At 36.2% G+C, this 21,854-nt stretch overlaps 2 protein-coding genes and 1 non-coding gene across 3 annotated transcripts; 1 reads left to right on the top strand and 2 right to left on the bottom strand.

The window, feature by feature from the left end:
• Window positions 1-69: 69 nt before the first annotated feature.
• Window positions 70-8,735, bottom strand: plbd1b (phospholipase B domain containing 1b). Its single transcript, XM_067430565.1, has 11 exons — window positions 8,381-8,735; window positions 7,928-8,150; window positions 7,451-7,534; window positions 6,026-6,167; window positions 5,717-5,857; window positions 5,346-5,490; window positions 5,051-5,251; window positions 1,101-1,241; window positions 792-977; window positions 577-683; window positions 70-492 (listed from the first exon to the last, which is right to left on the bottom strand). Exons 1-11 carry the CDS (start codon window positions 8,442-8,444, stop codon window positions 181-183), a joined length of 1,746 nt encoding a protein of 581 aa, XP_067286666.1. The 5' UTR covers window positions 8,445-8,735; the 3' UTR covers window positions 70-180.
• Window positions 8,679-8,751, bottom strand: trnar-ccu (transfer RNA arginine (anticodon CCU)). The gene has a single exon. It is a non-coding gene; the product is annotated as a tRNA-Arg (tRNA).
• A 393-nt stretch (window positions 8,752-9,144) lies between these two features.
• On the top strand, window positions 9,145-20,607 carry rangap1b (Ran GTPase activating protein 1b). The gene is made up of 16 exons (XM_067430571.1): window positions 9,145-9,258; window positions 9,713-9,846; window positions 9,947-10,074; window positions 10,170-10,229; window positions 10,323-10,502; window positions 10,666-10,800; window positions 11,282-11,440; window positions 11,538-11,651; window positions 11,805-11,904; window positions 17,652-17,736; window positions 17,863-18,022; window positions 18,133-18,234; window positions 18,324-18,426; window positions 18,675-18,763; window positions 18,862-18,986; window positions 19,825-20,607. The coding sequence occupies exons 2-16, from the start codon at window positions 9,735-9,737 to the stop codon at window positions 19,901-19,903; spliced, it is 1,731 nt and encodes a 576-aa protein (XP_067286672.1). The 5' UTR covers window positions 9,145-9,258; window positions 9,713-9,734; the 3' UTR covers window positions 19,904-20,607.
• Window positions 20,608-21,854: the final 1,247 nt, after the last annotated feature.

Raw genomic sequence — 21,854 nt, forward strand, 5'->3', positions numbered from 1 at the left:
GATATGTATCACTCATTACAATGAACCTTGTCATTAACACAGATATCAAAATTGAGAAGTTAGGGCAAATGTTTATTATAGTCTTTTATTGCATAAATAATTAGCCTATTATTGTTTATTAATTAGTACATAAACAATCAATTATTAATTAGTATTATGCATTTAATCTTACAAAAAGTATTATGAGGCAAAAATATAGCCAATGACTTTGTAAAGCTGCATGTAAATATCTATTAAATAATTTTCAAGTCTTGCATCTGTATCCTCTACACTGTTTATACACTGTAGCAGACTACCATCGGTCTTGTCTTGATCTCTGAAACCAAAAAGAAGGGGCTGAATGGTGATGAATGAGAAGTTGTAGGTCTCAGGGAGCCCCTGGTGGGCTGTCCGATTGAAACGGCTCCAAGAGAAAGGTGGAAGACCATTTTGAGTTGTGGGTCCATTCACAGCTTCTGCCGTAAACATCTGGGCCATGTGGTAATCTGTAACCTGGATGCAGTATCCATAAGAATCTCACATTTATTCTGGCATTCATGTAATAATAACATAGACCAACATGACCTATTTCTGTACCTTGGTATCGTAACATCCCCCTGGATGAGGTCGTCGTAGAGTCAGGTCATTACGGCAGCAGATGGATTTACAAGGGTGCTTCTTTGAATATGGGTCTTTTCTGTAATCTAATATGACAAAGTGCTACTGTTCATCAAATAAATGAGATTAAAAAGAGGGCAGATTAGTTGGAAGAAACTTTTTGAATAATTTCCAAAGAGAGCTCCTAAACTCACCATTGTGCCTCATAATGTATTTCAAGGTGTCCAGATTAGTTACTTTTCCCTGGTCCCTGCGGAAAATCTTAGCACGTGGACAGAGGTCATATGAGAAGTCTTCTCCATGCTTTTTCCACATCGTACCATAACCACTCATTCGGTAAATGTCTGAGTGGAAAGGTATGTTGTAAGATGCCCAATAACCTATTGAGACGATTTGTAAAGCATTAAAAGTTTAACCTTTTCAGTGTTTTCAACCTTGCATCCTCTGAAATTAATTTTCACTTGACTGATTTCTGCTTTCCTTATTATGAAAATACTCCTCACCATGGCGCAGTGCTTGTGACTGATCTGAGTACACCACCAAACCAGGAATCTGCTCTACAACAGTCAGACTCCATTCTTCAATCTGCTTTCCAAGTGAAACTCTTTTCAGGTCCACCACCATATACTGGTTATTGTATGTCCCTGATCAAATGAATCCAAAAATAATTGAAACAAATTTCAAGATCAAAAGTATGTGGACCTCTCATTGATAGGTTTGGCTGTTCTAGTAAATTTCCAGTAGGCCTATATCTATTTTTTGTAAGATCAAATCTTTAAGGGACAGTGCACTCCAAAAAATAAAATGTTTCATAATTTACTCAACATTATGTCGTAAAAAAAATGTGTTTCTATGTGTCCACCAAAGCATGTTTAGCCAGCTGAAAACACCAAATAAAATGTCAACACAATGTGAAGTACAGTTGTGGTCAGAATTATTGGTAAATAAATCTGCATTATATATTTATTTAAAACACTTTGGCCACGATTGGCACCCCTAGAATTTTTATATCCCTAGTGTAAAATATCTCTGAATATTCCTATTAATATTTAATTTTTTTAGCACACCAGTGTGGCCATGAACATGAAATTATCTGAACATGACTTCCTGTTCCTGTTCTTCTGATGAGCTTAACAAAAGTGAAATTGGTTGTATAAGAAAAGCTAAGGCAGTGAAAATCCCTATTTCAACCATCAGGGCAATAAAGAAGTTCCAATTAACTAAAGATGTTAGAAATCAGACTAAAGAGGTCTATATAAATCACAGTGAGGAGGAGAGTTTGATAAGCCATGCAAAGACTCTCCAAAGATCACATAATTGCAGAATAATGAATCTTTGGGTTAGGAAACCAACAAAACAAAAACAAACCATCAATCACAAACCATCACAAGTTGTTTGGAAGGATTTTTTAAAAATCCTTCTCGCTCATCGCTAAAATTAAGCTCTATCAGTTGTCAGATACAATTGGACTGGTTTTATGGTCAGATGAAACTTAAAAAGTTTGGCAGCAAACCCACCAGATGTATAAAAAGTACCATTTCAAATGGGATAAAAAGTACCCCATGTCCATGATTAAAAATACAGCTGGATCTTTATTGTGGGTGTATTTTTTGCTGGAGGTCCTATACATCTTGTTCAGTTATCATAGATTCTAGAAAATGCCAACAGATGAAAAATCAAAACCTGATAAAATCTGTAAGAAATCTTATAATTGACCATGGTAGGATATTCCATCAGGACAGTGATCCAAAACAAACATCAAAATGAACACCAAAATGTGTCACTGAGTGCAAAATGAAGCTTCTGCCATGACCATCCCTGTCCCCTGACCTGAGCCCTATAGAAAATGAGGGGGGTGAAGAAGCATCAACATGGAGCTGGGAATCTGAAGGGTCTGGAGAGATTCTGAATGGATAAATGGTCTCTTTTCAGGTGTTCTCTAAACTCATCCGGCAATATAGAAGAAGACTCAGAGCTGTTATCTTGGGAAAATAAAGTTGTTTAATGAAAGTATTTAATAAAAGGGTGCCAATAATTATGGCCGTCTTTTGGAGTAAAAACATTTATTTAATAATGTGATTTTCTCCCCAATTTCAATTATTTTACTTCAATGAAAGGTTTGATTTTTGTGATTTTTTTTTTAAATGAATGATCAAAAGGATAAACAATGGAGATTTATTTTTACAGCCATCTTTGATCATATTTACCAGGGGTGTCGGGATATTTACCCGATCACCATTGAGAGTGTCCGTGTGGTCCACCAGAGGGCACGCAACCTCAAGACTATTGCCATATCACCACAGACTACATTACCCACAATACTTACTGCCTGGACACATACCGGTATCCCTGATTACATCCACCTGTCTCTCATTACCCTGTTTACCTCACCCTATATAAGCCTGGTTATCTCAGTCATTTATTGTGCAGTCTTGTTAGTCATATCACTGCATTTCTGAGTGGTTTCCCTGGTTTCTTTTCTCTTGGTTGTTTGGATTACTTGTCTGTTCTGTAAATTACCCTTTTGTCTGTCTTGTTTGCCTGTTTGGACTGCTTGCCTGTGTATAAGGCTTTGTATAGTGAGGGCCAAATGAAGCGTTTTAACGCATTATTGCTTTCTGATAGCCTAGAAATCTAGACGCACCCTAGCGGCAGCAAATCTAATCTGCCCGCGAGTGTCGTCTAGCAACTCTCAATACTCTTCTGAGCTGTAAACGACAAACTCTGGTCGGGCCAATCACATCGTGTATAGAGTCGGTAGGCGGGGCTTAACATATCAGCTCTTCGATCAGCTATCAGTCTATCGAATCAGCTTTGACCGCGACTCTAGAAGACTTGGAGTTAAGCTTTTCTCTGAGAAAAGAACAAAGAACAGCACTGAAGTCATTCTTAAAAATGGAAGGTGTTCGGAGTTTTGCCGACCGGATACGGCGAATGTTTAATCTATCAACAAGCTCCGTTTCACCTTCGTTGCTCTTGTTGGTTTTAGCGCTATCCTAGCGCGTGCAGAGGGAGTTTGAAAGACAACCGTTTATCCCACCACTTGGATTGAGCCCTGTCAATGGTGAGTTTCCAGACCAAACATGTTGATGTGGGTCTGGCTTTTCAGGCTAGCTTTTTGAAACAATTGTGTCGAAAATGGTTCAATAGCCTACTCAAAGCTTCATTCAGATAGTAATTGCAGCATCATCTCCTGGTGAAGTAAATGTAATGCAACATAGCTGACAACCGTAAAATGAAAAAAGGCTTATATGTTAACGCCCTGTTTATTACGTTTGCTAAGGCGATCAAAGCTGAAACAGTGTTAGTGCTGTGAAACTGATTCTGAAACTGAAAGGTGAATTTTACAGATAGGCCTACTGATGAATTTCATGTGTTCACCTTGATAATAAAACATTAATTATGATTTGTGTGTGTATTTATTTCTTTAGACAAGGACGGAAGATCAGACCAGCTTAAAAAAAAAGTTGGAAACCATCACAACACTGAAATAAACTCAGTCCACTCTTCTCAACATTACCAAATACATACACACCAATAATTGAGAGACTGAGTGTGAGTTTGTGAGATAGGGGTGTGCAATATCGTCTGCGATTATAATCCAAACACAGACTACTACAGTTCACATTGTTGCCATGGTTTGGCTTTACTTTTATAAGAAATACAACCGCCAGGTTTCAAACATGTCAACACTGGATTGGGCTGTCAAAGCACTCAGGTGGTTCACTAGTACAGGAGTTCACTAGTACTTGTTCGAGATCCATTGGCGCTTGCTTCAGAAGTCATTTTCACGTGACTAGTGACGTAATGATACAAGCTCTGAAGCAGTGGTTCATTGCAAGGACCGTTCAAGTTTGAAGCAAGCTTCGGAGTGTCGATGTCAGACGTAGATATCGTATGATCTTTTGCCTTTTTTGACTACGATTGGGGATTACTTTTCAATAAAGCTGCATTTGGATCTTCTACCTTTTGAGTCTCGGAGCAGTTATGTTACAGGGTGCCAATAATTCTGACCACAATGTACTGGCTCTAGTTCTTGTTTAGCATGATTTTGTTCCATCTGTTAGCATTTGTCCTGCCCTTCTTCCTCTGTGATAGGACGGCTGGGTAAATAGTGATATTGATGAGCTCTGCTTTTTACCCAAAGTTGAACATTTTCAATTCTTGACGACCAAATTTTTCCCTTCAAATTATTACTTCAGATATCTTGTTTTTGTATTCAAAAGAAGAAGAAAATGCATTCTATATGACATGAGGGTGGGTAAATGACAGAAATTTCATTTTGGGGTGAACTATCCCATTAATGCTACACCATACAATCAAAATCTTGAGAATTGTGTGTTTACAACTTTGCTGCAGTTCAGAAAGACGACACCACCACAGAACACTGCATATATGCACCACAATATTTACATATAATAATCCACCTTTGTCTTGTGCGTCTCTGTCTCACCTGAGTTGTGCTTGGAAAATATTTGGGCCCATTGCTTCCCTGTGCAGGCCAGCGCATTTGCTACACGCACCCTCTGCCAGGCAAGCAAAGCCTCTGGGGTCACCAGGGAGAACAGAGAGGAGTTAAACACGTTGTTTGTTGTCTGAGTTACAAACAACCCTGTTCCCTGCAAATAAAAGTCATCCAGAGATGACAAGGTCCCTGGAAAGGATGCAAGAAATAGGTTTATAGCTCTGAATTACATTATGAATGATTAAATCTGAATGATAAAAGGCAAACATCTGCCTTTAAATACCAGGATAGCTGCTAAAGGACAGTCTGCTTGCGCCATTTTGTTTATTTTTCAGTCTAAAGTCCCAGTGCTTGTAGATTCTCATGCTGGCTGCATAGGTGTACCAGCTGGAGTGACCAAGCAACAGATTCTCATAGCCAGGTAACAACTGCAGATAGAAGAGGAACAAAACAATTTAAGTTGGAAAACAGAAGGTTCACATTGACAATTGTTGTTGGGGTAGAGTGCAGCAAAGCCCTAAATGGAATAGGCAGCCCTGAATATTCAGATATGTGGTCTGACAATGGCAGATTCCTACACTCTTACATTTGGTTCAACCCAATCCAGAATAAGTGGTCAATGTCATAAGGTGAAGGCATCATTTTACCCCTAACCTTGATGAGAGCAGAGCAGTGACTCATGCCTGGCATCCTGAAGGAGTCAGAAGAAGAGTTGGAACGCCTTTTGAGTGCAGGGATTAAGTCTAACAAATCCCCAATCCCATTGAGGAATTGAACCGCAAACATGGGCAGAGGCTGGGAGTTGAAATGCAAGCATGTATTTTCACTCATTAACACATTAACACAAAATGAAAAACATTTAAAGCATGATTTAAAGCAATTTCATGTCCAGGAGTGTTATCAAACTTGAAGAATGATGTACAGTATAAATAAAAAGATGAATGCAGAAATTATGTATCTGACCTCTTCCTGTCTACTTTTGGCCCAATATGCTGCTCCGGCATACAATCCATCCATCTGAGCCACTAGAAGACCCACATGATGCCACAAGGGATCACTTTTCCCATTTAATTTTACTTGCGTTCTTGTCCATGAGCCCTGCTCACTATTTCAAAGAATGGAAGTTTAATAAATAATTCAGTAGAATACATGTGTTTATGCAACACATAATTGCATAAAATAATCTTGGAAACCACAAACAACTCAAAGTCTTTAAAACCTTTCGTTGCAAAATATGTTATGAATGCATACTACAGTGATATATACAAATTGTATGTTTAATATGTGTAATTACAGGGCTTGACATTAAGCATGTTCATGTGCTTGTCCTTCGGACAAGTAAATCTTTCATTCACTTGTCCGAGTTAAAAATGTGCTTGTCCGGAAAAAAGTTTGATCATTTTGTGTGTGTGTGTGTGTAAATATAATTTATTCTGAAGCAATATTCTCACCAGTGTTCAATCAGCTTTGACATATTTAAAATATGCACACTTGTGATATTTTTACCTTTTTTAAAGGGCATTTGATCCTTACTGGTATCTTATAAATAGGCTATGCTTTAGGTTTCATTTTATATTGTTACATTTGATCAATAGGTTACGTTAAATTAAAATAAGACACTATAAAGGGCTGTTACCAATCAAATTAAATCATTTACACTGAAAAATTACAACTGCATTAAATACTGTTTGGAGAGTTGTAGTTTTGAATAGACAAGAAATGTTGGAAAAACCTCCAGTAGGTGGCAGCAGGTGACCATCTTAATGAGTGAGTCATGGAGTCGTTCATTCAAACGATTCATTCAAACGCTGATTTGTTCAGAAACAAATTTGTTGCTGTGAGAGAATATTTTTTTACGGTCTATGAGACTCGTTGCGGTTCTGCTGTGAACGATTTTCGCTGCAGAAATAGAACAAAACACTCAATATTTCATCTAAAATGTAAGTGACTTTAAGTGAATGTTGTAAGTGAATGTTAATTAATTGTTTATGGATCTTTCATATGAAATCAGTGCCATTTTCAGTCGTGATGGTATTCAGGAAAACAGCACTCTTGGTTTTGTGATGATGTTTAACTGTATATACGTTATAAATATAATTTTTTTGAATGTTTACCGCACAGCGCGACCTTGCTATCATATTATTATCCACTATCGATCGCCACTAAATTAATGCACAATCATTCTTGCATTTTGGTGATTCGCTAGTTATTTTTGTTATTGGCATTTTAATCAGGCTCTTGCCCGTTGGGCAAGGCCGCCTGTGTAATGTGGCATATTGGCTGTGATTTGTAAATACACTGTAAGCAGGTGCATTTCATCATATCCAACATTATTATTGTACTTTTGGAATAGTGCAATCGGTTTAGAAAATAAAAGTAAACTTATACCTCATGAAGCATTTCAGATGTTTTATAACACTACGATCCTTTATCATCTGAGGATACATATTAAAGTAATGGGTTATCATCTGTCTGTGAATGAAAAAGAAATTGATTATAATTTTAATTTGTTGTTATTACATTTAAAGGTAATATTTTAATTGCAGAACACATGTCAAAAGTATATGCGGGTAAAAAGCACCATAAGTAGGCCTAGCCTACAACTTATTGCTTTTGATATAGATTTGAACTATTGTAGTTGCATTCAATTGTAAATATAACGTAAATAATTGTAAATAACAAAAACACCCAAAAGCATTTCGCAGTTACAGCCTAAGGCCTACTATTTATAATGCCTAGAAATCTAGACGCACCCTAGCGGCAGCAAATCTAATCTGCCGCGATTATCATGGAGTATCAAACATCTTTTCTTGTCTGGCTTGTCAGGCTAATAGTCTAAATTTTTCACACTGCTTAAAAACTTACGAGGCTGTAAGGTATCCTTCAAGGTATCCGGCCAAAAAGTATGTAATTTCATCGTTCTCATGGGATTCTCCATAACCAGCCTGCACTTCCAGCACTCCCCATCCAGAAACGGATAGACTATCATTGAAATAACCAAATGCATCACCGTCCTCTTCCATTACACCCTCTTTCAGCACCACAGACATCTGAAGAGCATCCCAATATACGGTGGCTCTCTGTACATCTGATAAACAGAAGAAGTTTATGTGTTTTTTGTATCGTCGTTTAGTAGGCTACATGCAAAATAGGATTAACGAGCTGGGGTTTGTTGTATCTCCGATATCCGCCTTATTTAACTTTTTTTCCCTTCATACTGTTTTCTGAAGTTATGCAAACTTGCAAAAAAAGAAAAAAAAAACACCAGTATTACCAAAACATAATATTAAAATATCGAAATACATTCAAGACACTTACGCTGAGCCTTTATGAAGGTCGCCGTTAGGACGCACAAAATAAATCCCCGTGTAAATCGACTCATGTTTCACGCCAGAAGTTTACTTTCAGGATCTGACTACTAGGCTAAATTTGCTAATACTATGTACTCTATAACCAAAGCTTAGTCCAATATAACATACCAGAAGCTAGTGTTCAGCAGTATGACAGGTAGGCTTTAAGCAAGCCAATTTCCATCCGATTAAAGTCTGAATAATGGTTCGCTTGTTTTTCTTATGCTTAGGTGTTGATCACCTGTTGGATCGCTAAAAACATGTTCCACCCCAGATGGGACTCGAACCCACAATCCCTGGCTTAGGAGGCCAGTGCCTTATCCATTAGGCCACTGGGGCTTGCGTCATTGGGTTGTAACTGGTTGACTAAAAATATGCACCGGAAATGTGTGTGTGTGTGTGTGTGTGTGTGTGTGTGTATATATATATATATATATATATATATATATATATATATATATATATATATATATATATATATATATATATATATATAGCATCTAAAAAATATCATCTGCATAGCATCTGATGCATATAATTAACAGATAATTAATAATTATTATTACTTGCTATTCAGATACACATACGTATTAATCAGTGTTTGTGTTACATTCACTATTTTATCATAATTCATAAATCATACAAAAATCATATTTTTTATTAAATAAATAATGTTTTAATCAGTGTGAGCAGTCATAACAAACGGTTGGTGCTTTTATTATGAAAGAACGTGACACCGGCACTTTCAAAGAACTGCCGCCTCCATGTGCCTCCTGTTGTGATTGTTTTTCTCTATTCAGGCTAGTTATCTGTTCTCCTTCATTAATAACTAAGACCAGGTGTACGGTAAATATTCTTAGTTATAAATATGCAATATGATTAGATGTATTTTTAGATTTAACTAATGTTTTCTGCGCGTGAATGTCTAGTTTGTGGTAATGGGTGCTAGGTTGCTAATTCTCTGAGCTAGCCTGAGCGGTGTGTATAGGTTGTACCAATGATGCAATGATATTAGCTAGTTAACTGGGTGGGACAACGTAAACTTAGCATCATCTTCTTGTGTTTATCGAGATTAAAGGTGCAGCAGCCCATTTAAAATGGAACCTTTTCTAATGATATATATTGACAGGCTAGCATATTGAGCTAATGTCAAAGTCCTGTTAATGAGTTAAAAAGTGTGGTAGTAATTATATATGCAGGACTAAATTCATATGCTTGCGAGATAATGCAGTTGTTTGAAGTTTACTGTCTGTTGGTGCTATGTTTGTGATACCTGTTCATGTTTTTATAACCTTACTAGTACATAAAGCAAAGGGAACAAAATGGCCTCTGGAGATATTGCTCAGATTACAGAGGCTCTGGCCAAGACTCATGTTGGAGAAGTAGAATTAAGTTATAAGGGACGAGGGCTCAAGTTGGACAATGCTGAGTCGGGTGAGTTAACCTCTTTGTTACCAAATGTTTACATTTGTCATGTCTCAGTGCATCAATGGAAATCACTCATCATTTTCCCTCCTTTTCTGTGATGTTGCAGTGAAAGAGATGGTGCAGGAGATCGAACAGTGCCAGGGTCTGCAGTCCCTCAGATTAGAGGGAAACACATTGGGGGTTGAAGCAGCACAAGCCATTTCCAAGGCTCTTGAAGCTAAAAGGGAATTGGAGGTACTTTTCACTTTATATAATTTTCATGCTAATGTGCTATTTTCTCAATATAAACTTTGTTGTTGTTTTCTTTTTCCTCCCTTCTTTTTTTTAAGCAATGTCATTGGAGTGATATGTTCACAGGTCGCCTTCGCTCTGAAATTCCACCTGCTCTGGTAAGAAGATATTCATATCAAAAAGTTCAGTTATATGTATTTGCTGTGAGTAAAAAGATGTTTTATTTCCAACATTTGATTCACATTCTCTAGAAATCATTGGGCAATGCTTTGATGACATCAGGGGCCAGACTGACTCAGCTGGACTTGAGCGACAATGCCTTCGGCCCTGATGGTGTAGAGGGAATTGAAAGTCTTCTGAAGAGCACCGTGTGCTACACCTTACGTGAGCTCAGGCTTAATAATTGTGGCATGGGCATTGGAGGGGGTATGGTAAGTTTAGGCATCAACTCTGATGCAACTCTTTAAAGACAAACTTGTCATCTTTTGTTTATGTTAGTGAGATGTTTTTAACCTAATCCTTTTTTAAGCTCATGGGACAGAGGGACTGTGATTTTATTTGATTGTCTGTTTTATTTGATTGTTTTTTTAAAAGGTGCTTGCTTCTGCATTGACTGAATGTTATAAGCAATCTAGTGCAGCTGGCCCCCCCCTGAAGTTAAAAGTCTTTATAGCTGGACGTAATCGACTGGAGAATAAGGGTGCCACTGCACTTGCCAAAGCATTTAAGGTATTGAGACAATGTTTGTTTTTATATATATTTATGCACGTATACACACACACACACACACATACAGGGGTTGGACAAAATAATGTGAACACCCATTGTTATAGGGGTTAATAATATTGAGTAGTCTCACAGTGAAAAATAAATGTTAAAATTATCTTTTGTTTATAATTTATTTGTTTACACTGTCTAGGTTGCATTCTAGTGTAGTACATTGTTTTGTCATGATACTGGAAAGTATTGATTTTCAATACCACGGGGGAAAACGCTGCAGATACTGTGAAATAGATATTTTTCATTTTATTTCTTTTCTCTTTTTTTGTCCATTTATTGATAGAATAATATTGAAAAAAATTCACAATATTAGTTTTTTTAACTGTGTAAGCATACAAGTCTTCTTTTTTAAAACATTGCCCAGTGTAATAAAATATAAATATTTTATGTTTCTCATTTGTTTGACCCACATTTGTTCTGTTTTTCACAGTTATTAGGAAGTCTTGAGGAGGTCTATATGCCACAAAATGGAATCAACCATCTTGGTATCACGGCTTTAGCCGCTGCCATGAAGCACAACCCAAACCTCCAGGTCCTCAACCTCAATGACAACACTTTTACAAAGAGAGGATCGATAGCCATGGCGGAGGTGTGTTGTGCAATCTGACTGCATCATGTCACAAAAATGTTTATATGGATAGAACGGGTGTTCATTATTTGCTGTGTGTGATTTCTTCCATTTTCAGACCATCAGTCACCTCCAGTGTCTTAAGGTGATCAATTTTGGGGACTGTCTGGTACGCTCTGAAGGTGCAATTGCTATAGCTGGGGCCCTTAGAGAGGGACTGCCATTTCTCAGGGTTAGTTTATACACGATTAAATCTGATCTGGCTAAAACATACACACACACACACACACACACACACACACACACACACACACACACTTCCTTTCAGTGACTCACCATATTAGTGTTTTGATAATAGAGACATTCTAAAAAATCTCTTGTGTAGGAGCTGAATTTGTCATTTGGAGAGATTTGCGAAGCTGCGTCTTTGGTAGTTGCAAAAGCTGTTCAGGGCAAAGCTGATCTGGAGAAACTGGACCTCAATGGTAAAGTACTTTTTTGCTGTCATAGTATTTTATTATTACATAAAAAGGCTTCACTCAAAGTATTTGTATTTTTTTTATATGTTAATTATTAGGGCTGTTTCGAATGCCGTTTTTTTGAGCTTCGAAGCTTAGGTGGCAATCAATATCGAATATTCGAAGCTTCGGTGGGTGGGGCTAAATATATAATAATAGTGTCGGTTTGCATTTGTATCATCTTTCACGACTTCACGTTTCACTCTTCGGCATCGTAAATGTGTTGCAGTAGACCCAGTGGAGTGCAGTGTTGCATTTGGTGCAATATGATCAGGTGGCACACATTCTTTAAATATTAATAAACATTTAATAATCTTTTAAATAGAACAGTTTCCGGTACGCATTACACGGGCAGGTTTATGCTCCGAAAACGGACAGTGATACAAAACACAAAGTCTGTTGAGAGCAAGAACTTTAATAAGGTATTAATAACGAACCTTTCTTTAAAACAAATTAATCCCAAAACAGAAATTAAATTAGTAACGCACAGTGATTTATAAATGTAAGAACACGGTAGCATGCTTATAAACAGTTGAATAAGAATAAATGAATTGTTTTTAAAATGACACAAAATGTAATATCTATTACAATTAGTTTTATTCTATATAAGGGATTTATTTTGTCTTATTCTGACTTTTTGTTCATTTAAATCTTTAAAATGTGCAATGCTTTTATTGAAAGCATGTTGCAGTGTTTTTTAAAATTTATTATTATTATTTAAAGCATGAGTGAGAATGAGTCCGCGACGCGAAGTCACGAGTTGAAAAAAAAAAAAAAAGAATATTCGAATCTCAAAACTGAAAATCGAATGCCACCTCACCGAACGAATATTCGAATATTCGATTATTCTAGTACAGCCCTATTAATTATATAACTTGATATTATATATCCAGGGTTCCCATGGGTCCTTGAAATCCTTGAAAGTTTGTGAATCTGAATTACTTTTTTCGAAGCGCTGGGAAGTTTTTGAAAATAATCATACAGGTCCTTGAAAGTGCAGGTCCAGTTGTCTGGGAAAAAACATCCCTCCGGTCCGCTAATGTGTCATTTCGCCAACAGTTTGTGGCATCTGCGTACTAGCTTGCTTGATTTACATTAGTTACACGCATTAACGCGTTACATTAAGTGTTTTCCGTGTGAGGTACTTTGTGTTGTTCATTGCAATGACATTCACGCGCGCACAAAACTACTGCGATGGCACCTCAACATTTTCAGTGCTAACCCAAATATGTTCAGTCAAGGACTGTTTATTGTGGTCAATAAACATAAACATTTGTGATAATCAGTTATAAATCAATGAGGCAAAAAAACATCTTAAACCTTCTGGTTACATGAGCCTAAGCTCTTTTCAAAAAAGTCCATGCAAAAGTTATTACAGTGTACAGAGTACAGTGTAGGATATTCTTCAGTTTTATGTAAAGCAGAAATATAACCAACAGAATATCAGAGCCGTCATATAGCCAAAAAAAAAATGCAAAAAAAGCTTTTTTGCATAGTTGTGTTTGATACATGAAAACTGTAACAATGTATCTTACAGGGTAACACAATGTAACCTTGCTTTCATTTGAAATGTGTCCCTTGAATTTAAAGTTACCGGACCTGGAAAGTCCTTTAAAGTTCCTTGAATTTAAAGTTAACCAAGTTGTGGGAACCCTGTATATCATATTTAACTCATTTATAATAAAATAATTTACGTTTGAGACATCAACAGTGATTTTAACCCCTTAAAATTGACTATGACTACCACTATTACTGCCCCATTTTAACAAACCTTTTTTCAAAGCCTTGAAGGCTTGCCCGTTGCAGGGTTCGTACGGGTGCTTGAAATCCTTGAAAGTGCTTGAATTTTGATGTTGTGTTTTCAAGGTTTGAAAAGTGCTTGAATTTTGGATAAAGTGCTTAAAAATGCTTGAAATTGTAACTATTTCTTTTACAACAAATACCTATCTGAATAAATAGTTTGTTTATTAAATGTAGAAATAAAATGTTGGAGAGCCTAAAATGAAACCTGCTGTGCTCGCGATCTGCCTGTCTATTTCCGTGTGACTCCGCCCCCATGTTGTCGTTTCAATGAACGTTGGCTGAAAGATGCGAAATACGAATTTTGGATCAAACGGACACAAACCCCACGAAGTGCCTCCTGTAAAGTTTGCAAAAATACATGCAGCTTTTCACTATATGGGCGAGTCTGCTCTTTCGAGTCACATGAAAGGTAGGCTAAGTCATAGACTTTCAAGTAAGCTAACTAAAGTAGTTTACTGTAAGTTAGCCTACACATTAGCGCCTATTTGTTTAACTTGCGCTATTAACTGCTAGCTAGGAATTCGCATTAGTGACAGAGTATATGTATAATGTGATAATGTAAGGTTAGCATGTCCGTTATGGCATGTTCATTTGTGGAATAGGCAGTGAACGTAGCCACAAATTAAAACCTACAAACATTAGCTCAGTGCATAAAAATAGTGTCAGATGATCATACAAGTAACCATGGGCGTAGATTACGCGGGGGACGTGTCCCCCTCACTTTTAATAAAATGTATTTTCGTCCCCCGCACTTTTACTGGGTCTCACCGATGCTAGTCGACCCGCTCCGAGCGGGATCCGAACCGGCGTTACCTGCGCGGGGGCGGGCAAGTTAACAGGGACGCTAAAAACAGCTCTCTCTAATCTCGGTTGATTGCGCGCTTCTTGAGGTCACGGTCAAATGTATTTACATAGAAACCAATGTGAATACATCAAGATTTAAATTCAGAGACAAAAAATAATCTATGCATGCATGACCTGTCATTTTATTCGCATCTAAATATGAGGAGGCGCTCTCTCACGGAAAGTCCAAAAGTGGATTCGTAATATCCAGTCACGCTGGAGCTGCAGCTGAAGGAAAACAATGGTTATGAGAGATTAAATGTGACGACGACAATCAGACGATTGCGACAATATAAGCTTTATGTGTGTTTTTCAAGCCATCTCAATGTAGGCTATTGATTGACAATAAAGTATAGGCTATCATATGAATAATTCAGCTTTTAATGTTTAGTACCTTCTGCTCACCAAGGCTGCATTTATGTAATCAAAAATAGTTCAAACAGTAATATTTTGAAATATTATTACAAATTAAAACAGTTTTTTTCCTATGTGAATATATAGTAATTTATTCCTGCGATCAAAGCTGAATTTATCATTCCTCCAGTCTTCAGTGTGACATGATCCTTCACTAATTATTCTCATATGAGGATTTCATAATCAAGAAACATTTATGATTATTATCTGTGTTGAAAACAGATGTGCTGCTTAAAAATGTTGTGGAAACCATGATAGCCTACATGTTATTTTTCAGGATTCTTAAATGAATAGAAAGTTCAAATGAAAGCATTTATTTGCATTCATTAAATAAATTATCATCTTTTGTAATATTAAAAATATCACTTGTGATCAATTTAATGCATGTCTGATCAACAAAAGTATTAATTTCTTTTTTTTTTAATTTTACCACAAATGTTTAGATGGTTTCCACAAAAATTAAGCATCACCATGAGCAGCACAACTGATAATAATCATAAATGTGTGTTGATCATCAGATCCTCATCTGAGAATGATTAGCGAAGGATCATGTGACACTGAAGACTGGAGTAATGATGATAAATTCAGCTTTGATCACAGGAATAAATCACACTTTACTATATATTCACACAGAACAGCATGGTTTAGAATATATATATATTTTTACATTGCATAAAATCTATGGAGTGTTAATGCACAAGTGTTTGTAGGCTAGTATATAAACCAATTATAAAATTGGCACAAAAAAAGGAGAATAATATTATAGATATTAATTAGTGGTTATTGTTCAGCAGTGTATTTGATATCTTGCCCAATTAAAAGCAAGAGATGCGATAAATTATATTGGTCCAAAAAAAAAAACAATAATTTCTGTCCCCCTCACTTCTGAAAAGATGGCTACGCCCCTGCAAGTGACTTAGTGCTGTCAAAAATATTGATATATTTTTCGATCGGTCTGAATTTCGCACGGGATTAGACACATAATTCTACAAATTCCTGCAGATTTTGCGCTCATATCTGAAGTGGGCACATACCGTTATAAAGCCGACCTCTGAAATACAAGTAAATAAAATAAAAAATAGCTCATTTTCCCAGCTTATTAATGGTCAAATACACACAAAAAATGTTACACTGTTCATCTGGGTGTGTATTAACGTAAATACAGTCGTAAACAGTTCAGAAGAATGAGTAACAGGAACAGTGTTTTGATTCCACACTCGCGTCAGGTCTTAAAGGGGCAGCAGTTATTCAAACTACAAAAGACAAAAGATCACCTGCTGCTCTTTACTGATTATCTTGTGTAACTTTAACAGATTAATATGTATTTAATTTTTACAATAAAAATCCAATGTTATTGTAAATTTGATAACTTGTTTTTTTTTTTTTAATTCAATGTCTCACCTGAATACAGTTAGACCTAGGCCTACCTGATTTATTTGTGCTATTGTTTTTGCTTATTTGTTCTTATTTTATTACTGTTTTCTCTTCTTTTTACCATTTGAAGTCAAGCTTTCTTGTGCTGTATGTAAGCTACTGCAACACAATTACCCCATTGTAGACCACGCACTGTAAGCATATTTGTGAGATAATTGTAATGGTAATTGATCAATGATTATGAAAAAAAAGCTTAAGCTTTATCATATAAAGTGATCTCTTCAGAAGAAATACTTGATTGCCTAGACTTTTAATAGACATACACACACAAAAAAGAAATTAATTATAAATAGAAAAGGTCAATGAGGTACATGTGATTGACTGTCTACCTCAAAGACGAATGTTTGCATTTTTAAAATGTTCAATAAATGAATTGAAAGTTAGGTGAACCCGTCGAGTGATTTTGTTTAGGCTAATTGTTTTTACAGTTACCCCAAAGGCAGGTTAGATAGTAAGCAAAATCTACTTAGACAGTGATACATTTAAAAGAAATAAAACTTGTGATTTGTTTAAATATCTGATCCTTCTGCTTTACGAAACACGATTTTGGCTGTTTATAGTGTTATTATCTTTTTAATGTGATGATAACACTAAATAATAATTTTGACAATGTATTGGTATGTAATTTACAGCCGTGTTAGGTGCTGGAAAAATCATTAAAATTGACCTTGAAAGTGCTTGAAAAGTGCTTGAATTTGACCTTTGAAAAGGTGTACGAACCCTGCCGTTGACACGTTCAAAAAATAAATTGTTTTAATTTTTTTCTTTGCATGTTGTATCCGTCCCTATTTAAATCAACCATAAATAAACTCAGACTGCCTCCTACAGGTAGTAAATAATAATAATAATACATTTTATTTAAAATGCACTTTATATTTAACAAAATCTCAAAGTGCTACAGAATTTAAAAACAATCAACAACAATAAATAAATAAGTAAATTAATAAAATAAAATAAATAAAACAGAAAAATAAAGAAGTAACAGGTCAATTAAAAGCTCTGCTAAAAAGGTGGGTAGTCTCTGGTTCGGTATTGTGGTGCGCACGACTGCTTTCAGATAACCAGTTTTTTTTGCGAACGTGCTGTTTCGAGCTAAACTGCCAGTGTAAGAGCCCCCTAATAATGTGATTTTTACCTAGTTAAACTGTTCTGTTAAATACATTTTGGTGTCAAAGTCAGTTATTCTGTGGTAATTTGATCTGGTCTGGGTGCTTATTTAGGAAACTGCTTGGGAGAGGATGGCTGTGAGGCTCTCAGGGAAGCGATGGAACGCATGAACATGGAAGAGCTGCTGGGCTCGCTCAGGTATTTTCCTGGGTCTTTGTTAAAAACATATCTTGTTTTTCATGTGCAAATAAATTGAAGGCAAATCCATGTTATTTTTTAAAATATATTCACACTGAGAGTAATGAAAGATGTGATGTAATGCAGTGATGATGAAGGAGAGCCTGATGAAGAAGATGGGGAGGAGGATGATGATGAGGAGGAGGAGGAGGAGGAGGAGAAGGATGATGATGAGGAAAAGGAAAGTGAAGCAGAGGAAAATGGATTCAATGGTGTCAATGGAACAAAAGATATCATTGAAGAAAAGGTGATCCTAGCAAACATCTGCATGCCTGAATTAACTGCTAAACCTGATGTGTGCCAAAAGCTGCTTCTCTATTTTACATGGGCAAACAACCATTTTTTACTTTTCCACAGGAGGAGTCTCATTGCACTTCTGAACTCACATCCTTCCTCATCTCCCCATCGGCTGAAAAACTAATGTCGCTTGGAGCCAAAAGGATCCAGCTTGTTGAGCAGGTATAGTGTTGAATTGTAAGGTCCAGCTGTACTTTAGGACGTTTTAACTTGTTCTCCAACCCCCTGACATCTTTTCTCTTTTTTTTTAGGTTGATGTTTCAAATGCTAGTAAGGTGTCAGAAGTTTTTCTCAAGATCTCCTCAGTATATGAAGATGAACCGGAAGTAAAGCAAGCTGTTTTCGAGAGCACTGGTATGAGCGCCGGAATTGCATTTAATAGGGTAGTTTACCTGAAAATAAAAATTCTGTAATTTACTCATCCTCATGTAATTCCAGTTGCTTTCTTTTGCGGTGCACAAAACAAGATATTTTGAAGAATGTTGAACAGTTTTGGTGTCCGTTGACATAAATTGTAGAGAACAGGTTTGGAACAACATAAGGTTGAGCACTTGTTACTGAAAATGGTGTTATTAAAATCAGCCGTTTGTCTTGTTGCTCAGATGCCCTGTTGAGGAAAGCCTTTTCCAACTCCCACTCTCGAGCTTATAGTCTTATCTCTTCGCTGATAGTGAACCTGGGACTTTTGAAGGTACCACACGCTCTGACGTGATGTTCATTTCAGTTTTCTTGCATTTCTCCCTATTTTGTCAGTGTTGTTAATTACTGCTGATTTTTTTTTTTTTCCAGAGTGAGGATAAAAAGATAAAGAAGGTGGCTGTACTGCCTGGACACTTGCTCACTTTGGAGCACGCAGCTGCACAGGAGTTTTTCCCAGCGGATCAGGCTGGCGTTCTAGAAGCGTTTGTGTCACGGTTAGTTTGTGTTCAAAATATTATGTCTAGTTTTGTTGCATTTTTTTGACCACCTGGGGTCCATTCTATTCTATCAACTGGATTTAATTTAATTTCTGCAATACAATGATCTGTTAGTGGGGCTTTAGAAATCAAGATATCTAAGGCAAATTCTCTAAATGAGTAATCCACAAGCCAGTTATTGGTTATTAGGTTTAAACCAGGAATATAGTTTTACACCTGCATTTAGACTTCTTCAATTATCTATCAGGTGATTTTTAATTATAAATTCCCCTATTGTAGGGTTTAAATGGTAGCTGTCAAATTTAGTGGACCATCTATCTTTCCATTCATCAGGTGTCATATTCCAGTTACCTCCCATTAGAATAAAGTCTGTGGGATAAACTATTTTAAGTTCTGATAAAGTGTTTGAAATTTCTTCCAAGCATTTGTTTATTTTGTTATGCTACCAGTAACATTCATCAGACTTGGCTTAAGCATTTTGAACTGCAAGAGGCACTTTCAACATTTTTTTTTTTATTAGTTTAATACAAAAGGCGATCGTTTAGAACTTTACTTTATAAAGTTTTAAAACGGAACAACAGTCACTGCCATTATAATGCTTGGATTAGCCAAGACGTTTTTTATTATAGCTTTTATTTGTCTGAAAGAAGAATGTCATACAACAAGAATGACTTGAGGGTGAGTAAAATCATGGGCTAATTTAAATTTTTAATTGAACTATCCCTTTAAGTGAGGTAAGAAGTACTTGCTTAAAGGGATTTAACTGACCCCTGTACTTTTTAATAATTTTGATGCATTTAAATGTTTTTTTTTTCTTTTCTTTTCTTTTTTCCAGAAATGGCAAAGTCTTAGAATCCTGCTCCAGTGCCAGAGATGCTCTCAAGACCACATTGGTGAAAAGGACCACTGCTTAAATCTTAACCCCCCACCCCCCCAAATACAGAGCCACTGAAATTTATACGGGTCAAATAATTTTAAAAAAAGAAACTGGATATGATAGATTAAATTTCTATATTAATGCTCTAGTTTATCTTTGGTTAGTCCTTTCTGGATCAAGTTTGGCATGCAGATCTCAGACAACTGCAAAGTATAGTTATGACTAGTGCCTCATGTCTAACCCAACTTGAATTTCCTTACAGAAAAACTGTATACAGTTGGAGTAGCTTTGAAATAAGTGTTGTTCTTTTGTCTCTTTTTAGAAATACTGTCTATTTTTTATACATTAAAGGGAAAATAGTAAAAAAAGGCACTGGATTAAAATTAGGGCATAATTATTGTATAAACTTAAAATGATTATATGTTATAGCTATGACATTTCGGAACAATTGTCATTAAAGAATACACATTGGCATGGAGCCGAGAGCATGCTCACACTCATGTCTTTGATTAGATGTGTATAATGTGAAAATATTGGTGGTGGGATTTGTTTAAAACCAAATTCAAGTATAAACACCTAAGATCGGCTTTGGTTAAAAGTGAAGAAAGCAGTGAAAGTGAAGTAACAAAACATTGTTGGACATTTAGTATATTTAATACTAGCCTACAACTGGTATGCACTGAATATTATATTTGCAACATTCCAATTTGTTGATATTAAACTTTTTTTCTTGGGAGGAAAGTCGTGTCGTCTGTGTATGTGTAATGTTCTGTTCACCATTTTCAAATTTAACCCCGTTTTTCATGCAGTTACAGATCGTCTTGTATGAAAGTCCTAGGTCAGCTCTCACTCCATTGCCCTTTTACGCAACGCGTGTGTAATACAAATGCCCCAAGTTCACTGAGCCTTGAGGACTTAGGCAAACCTGTCTGTCTTCAGTATCTTGGTTCTGAAAGGAAAATATAGGCGTTGAACCCCTTGCAGGGAAACGAATTCTCTACTCCAGCGGTTTATTTGTGAGACTTGAGAACAGAGCGCGTCTTTGTGTGCAGCAGAGCAGCGGTCTTTCTCTTGAGACTCAGCGAGCATATTTCGCGTTTGGAAAAATCCGTTTCTCGGCTGCTTTGCTCGTGCGGATCCTTTTCTAAAAGAAACGAAACGGGTTTTAATAATTATTTTCCGCATTTATTGTTATTATTTTATAAGGAGGCTATGACGGAGCGTTTCCTGAGGCTTTATCAGAAACTTTAATTTGATGGATATTGCATTTTATTTGATGGGCCGCGAGAGAAATTCATTAGGCTAAGGTTTCGGATATTTCAAGACTTTGTCGCTTTCTAAGAGTAAGTTGTTGAATGTTTTATTCTTGTAAAGTATATTATTGTGCATTTAAAATTATAATTCTAAGTGACTTCAATTTACTGAGACGGCAAAAACATTTCTTTTTAAACTGTCTAATGAATGAATTGATCTGATGGCAAGGCAGATTCACACAGCCGGGAAGTTGACTCACGGAAAACTTTTGTAGTGTAAACACCGCCTAAAACAATTATTAAACATAAATGACGAAGAAGCAAAAATGCGATGCTTAGACTAGGCCTATGTAAGATTGTTTTGGACAACTGATCTAGAAATTTATTTTAATAAAATAAGTAGCATTTTCAATTGTACAGTTCAACGTTTTGGTATAGATACATAAATTTGGTTAGATCTATAGATATAGACTCGTTTTATCCCCGTGTGTCTTTGTGTTCACTTGTTGACACTATTGTAAAAATAAAAGATTAATTTAAGAAGGTTTTCAAATATGTTTCTGCTAGAAATTTTGCATATACAGGTCCTTCTCAAAAAATTAGCATAGTGTGATAAAGTTAATTATTTTCCATAATGTAATGATAAAAATTAAACTTTCATATATTTTAGATTCATTGCACACCAACTGAAATATTTCAGGTCTTTCATTGTTTTAATACTGATGATTTTGGCAT

The sequence above is a fragment of the Pseudorasbora parva genome, chromosome 21, assembly GCF_024679245.1.
Source record: "Pseudorasbora parva isolate DD20220531a chromosome 21, ASM2467924v1, whole genome shotgun sequence".
In the NCBI taxonomy this organism is placed as follows: domain Eukaryota; kingdom Metazoa; phylum Chordata; class Actinopteri; order Cypriniformes; family Gobionidae; genus Pseudorasbora; species Pseudorasbora parva.

What these genes read in the sequence shown, in the direction of transcription:
- plbd1b (XM_067430565.1), bottom strand. Translation starts at nt 8,444, where the DNA reads ATGAGTCGATTTACACGGGGATTTATTTTGTGCGTCCTAACGGCGACC. An exon ending in ATACATTATGAGGCACAATG is followed by an intron (nt 684 to 791) that starts GTGAGTTTAGGA and finishes TTGTCATATTAG; the next exon opens with ATTACAGAAAAGACCCATAT. An exon ending in GGGGATGTTACGATACCAAG is followed by an intron (nt 493 to 576) that starts GTACAGAAATAG and finishes TACTGCATCCAG; the next exon opens with GTTACAGATTACCACATGGC.
- rangap1b (XM_067430571.1), top strand. Translation starts at nt 9,735, where the DNA reads ATGGCCTCTGGAGATATTGCTCAGATTACAGAGGCTCTGGCCAAGACT. An exon ending in CACTTGCCAAAGCATTTAAG is followed by an intron (nt 10,801 to 11,281) that starts GTATTGAGACAA and finishes TGTTTTTCACAG; the next exon opens with TTATTAGGAAGTCTTGAGGA. An exon ending in CTAGAAGCGTTTGTGTCACG is followed by an intron (nt 18,987 to 19,824) that starts GTTAGTTTGTGT and finishes TCTTTTTTCCAG; the next exon opens with AAATGGCAAAGTCTTAGAAT.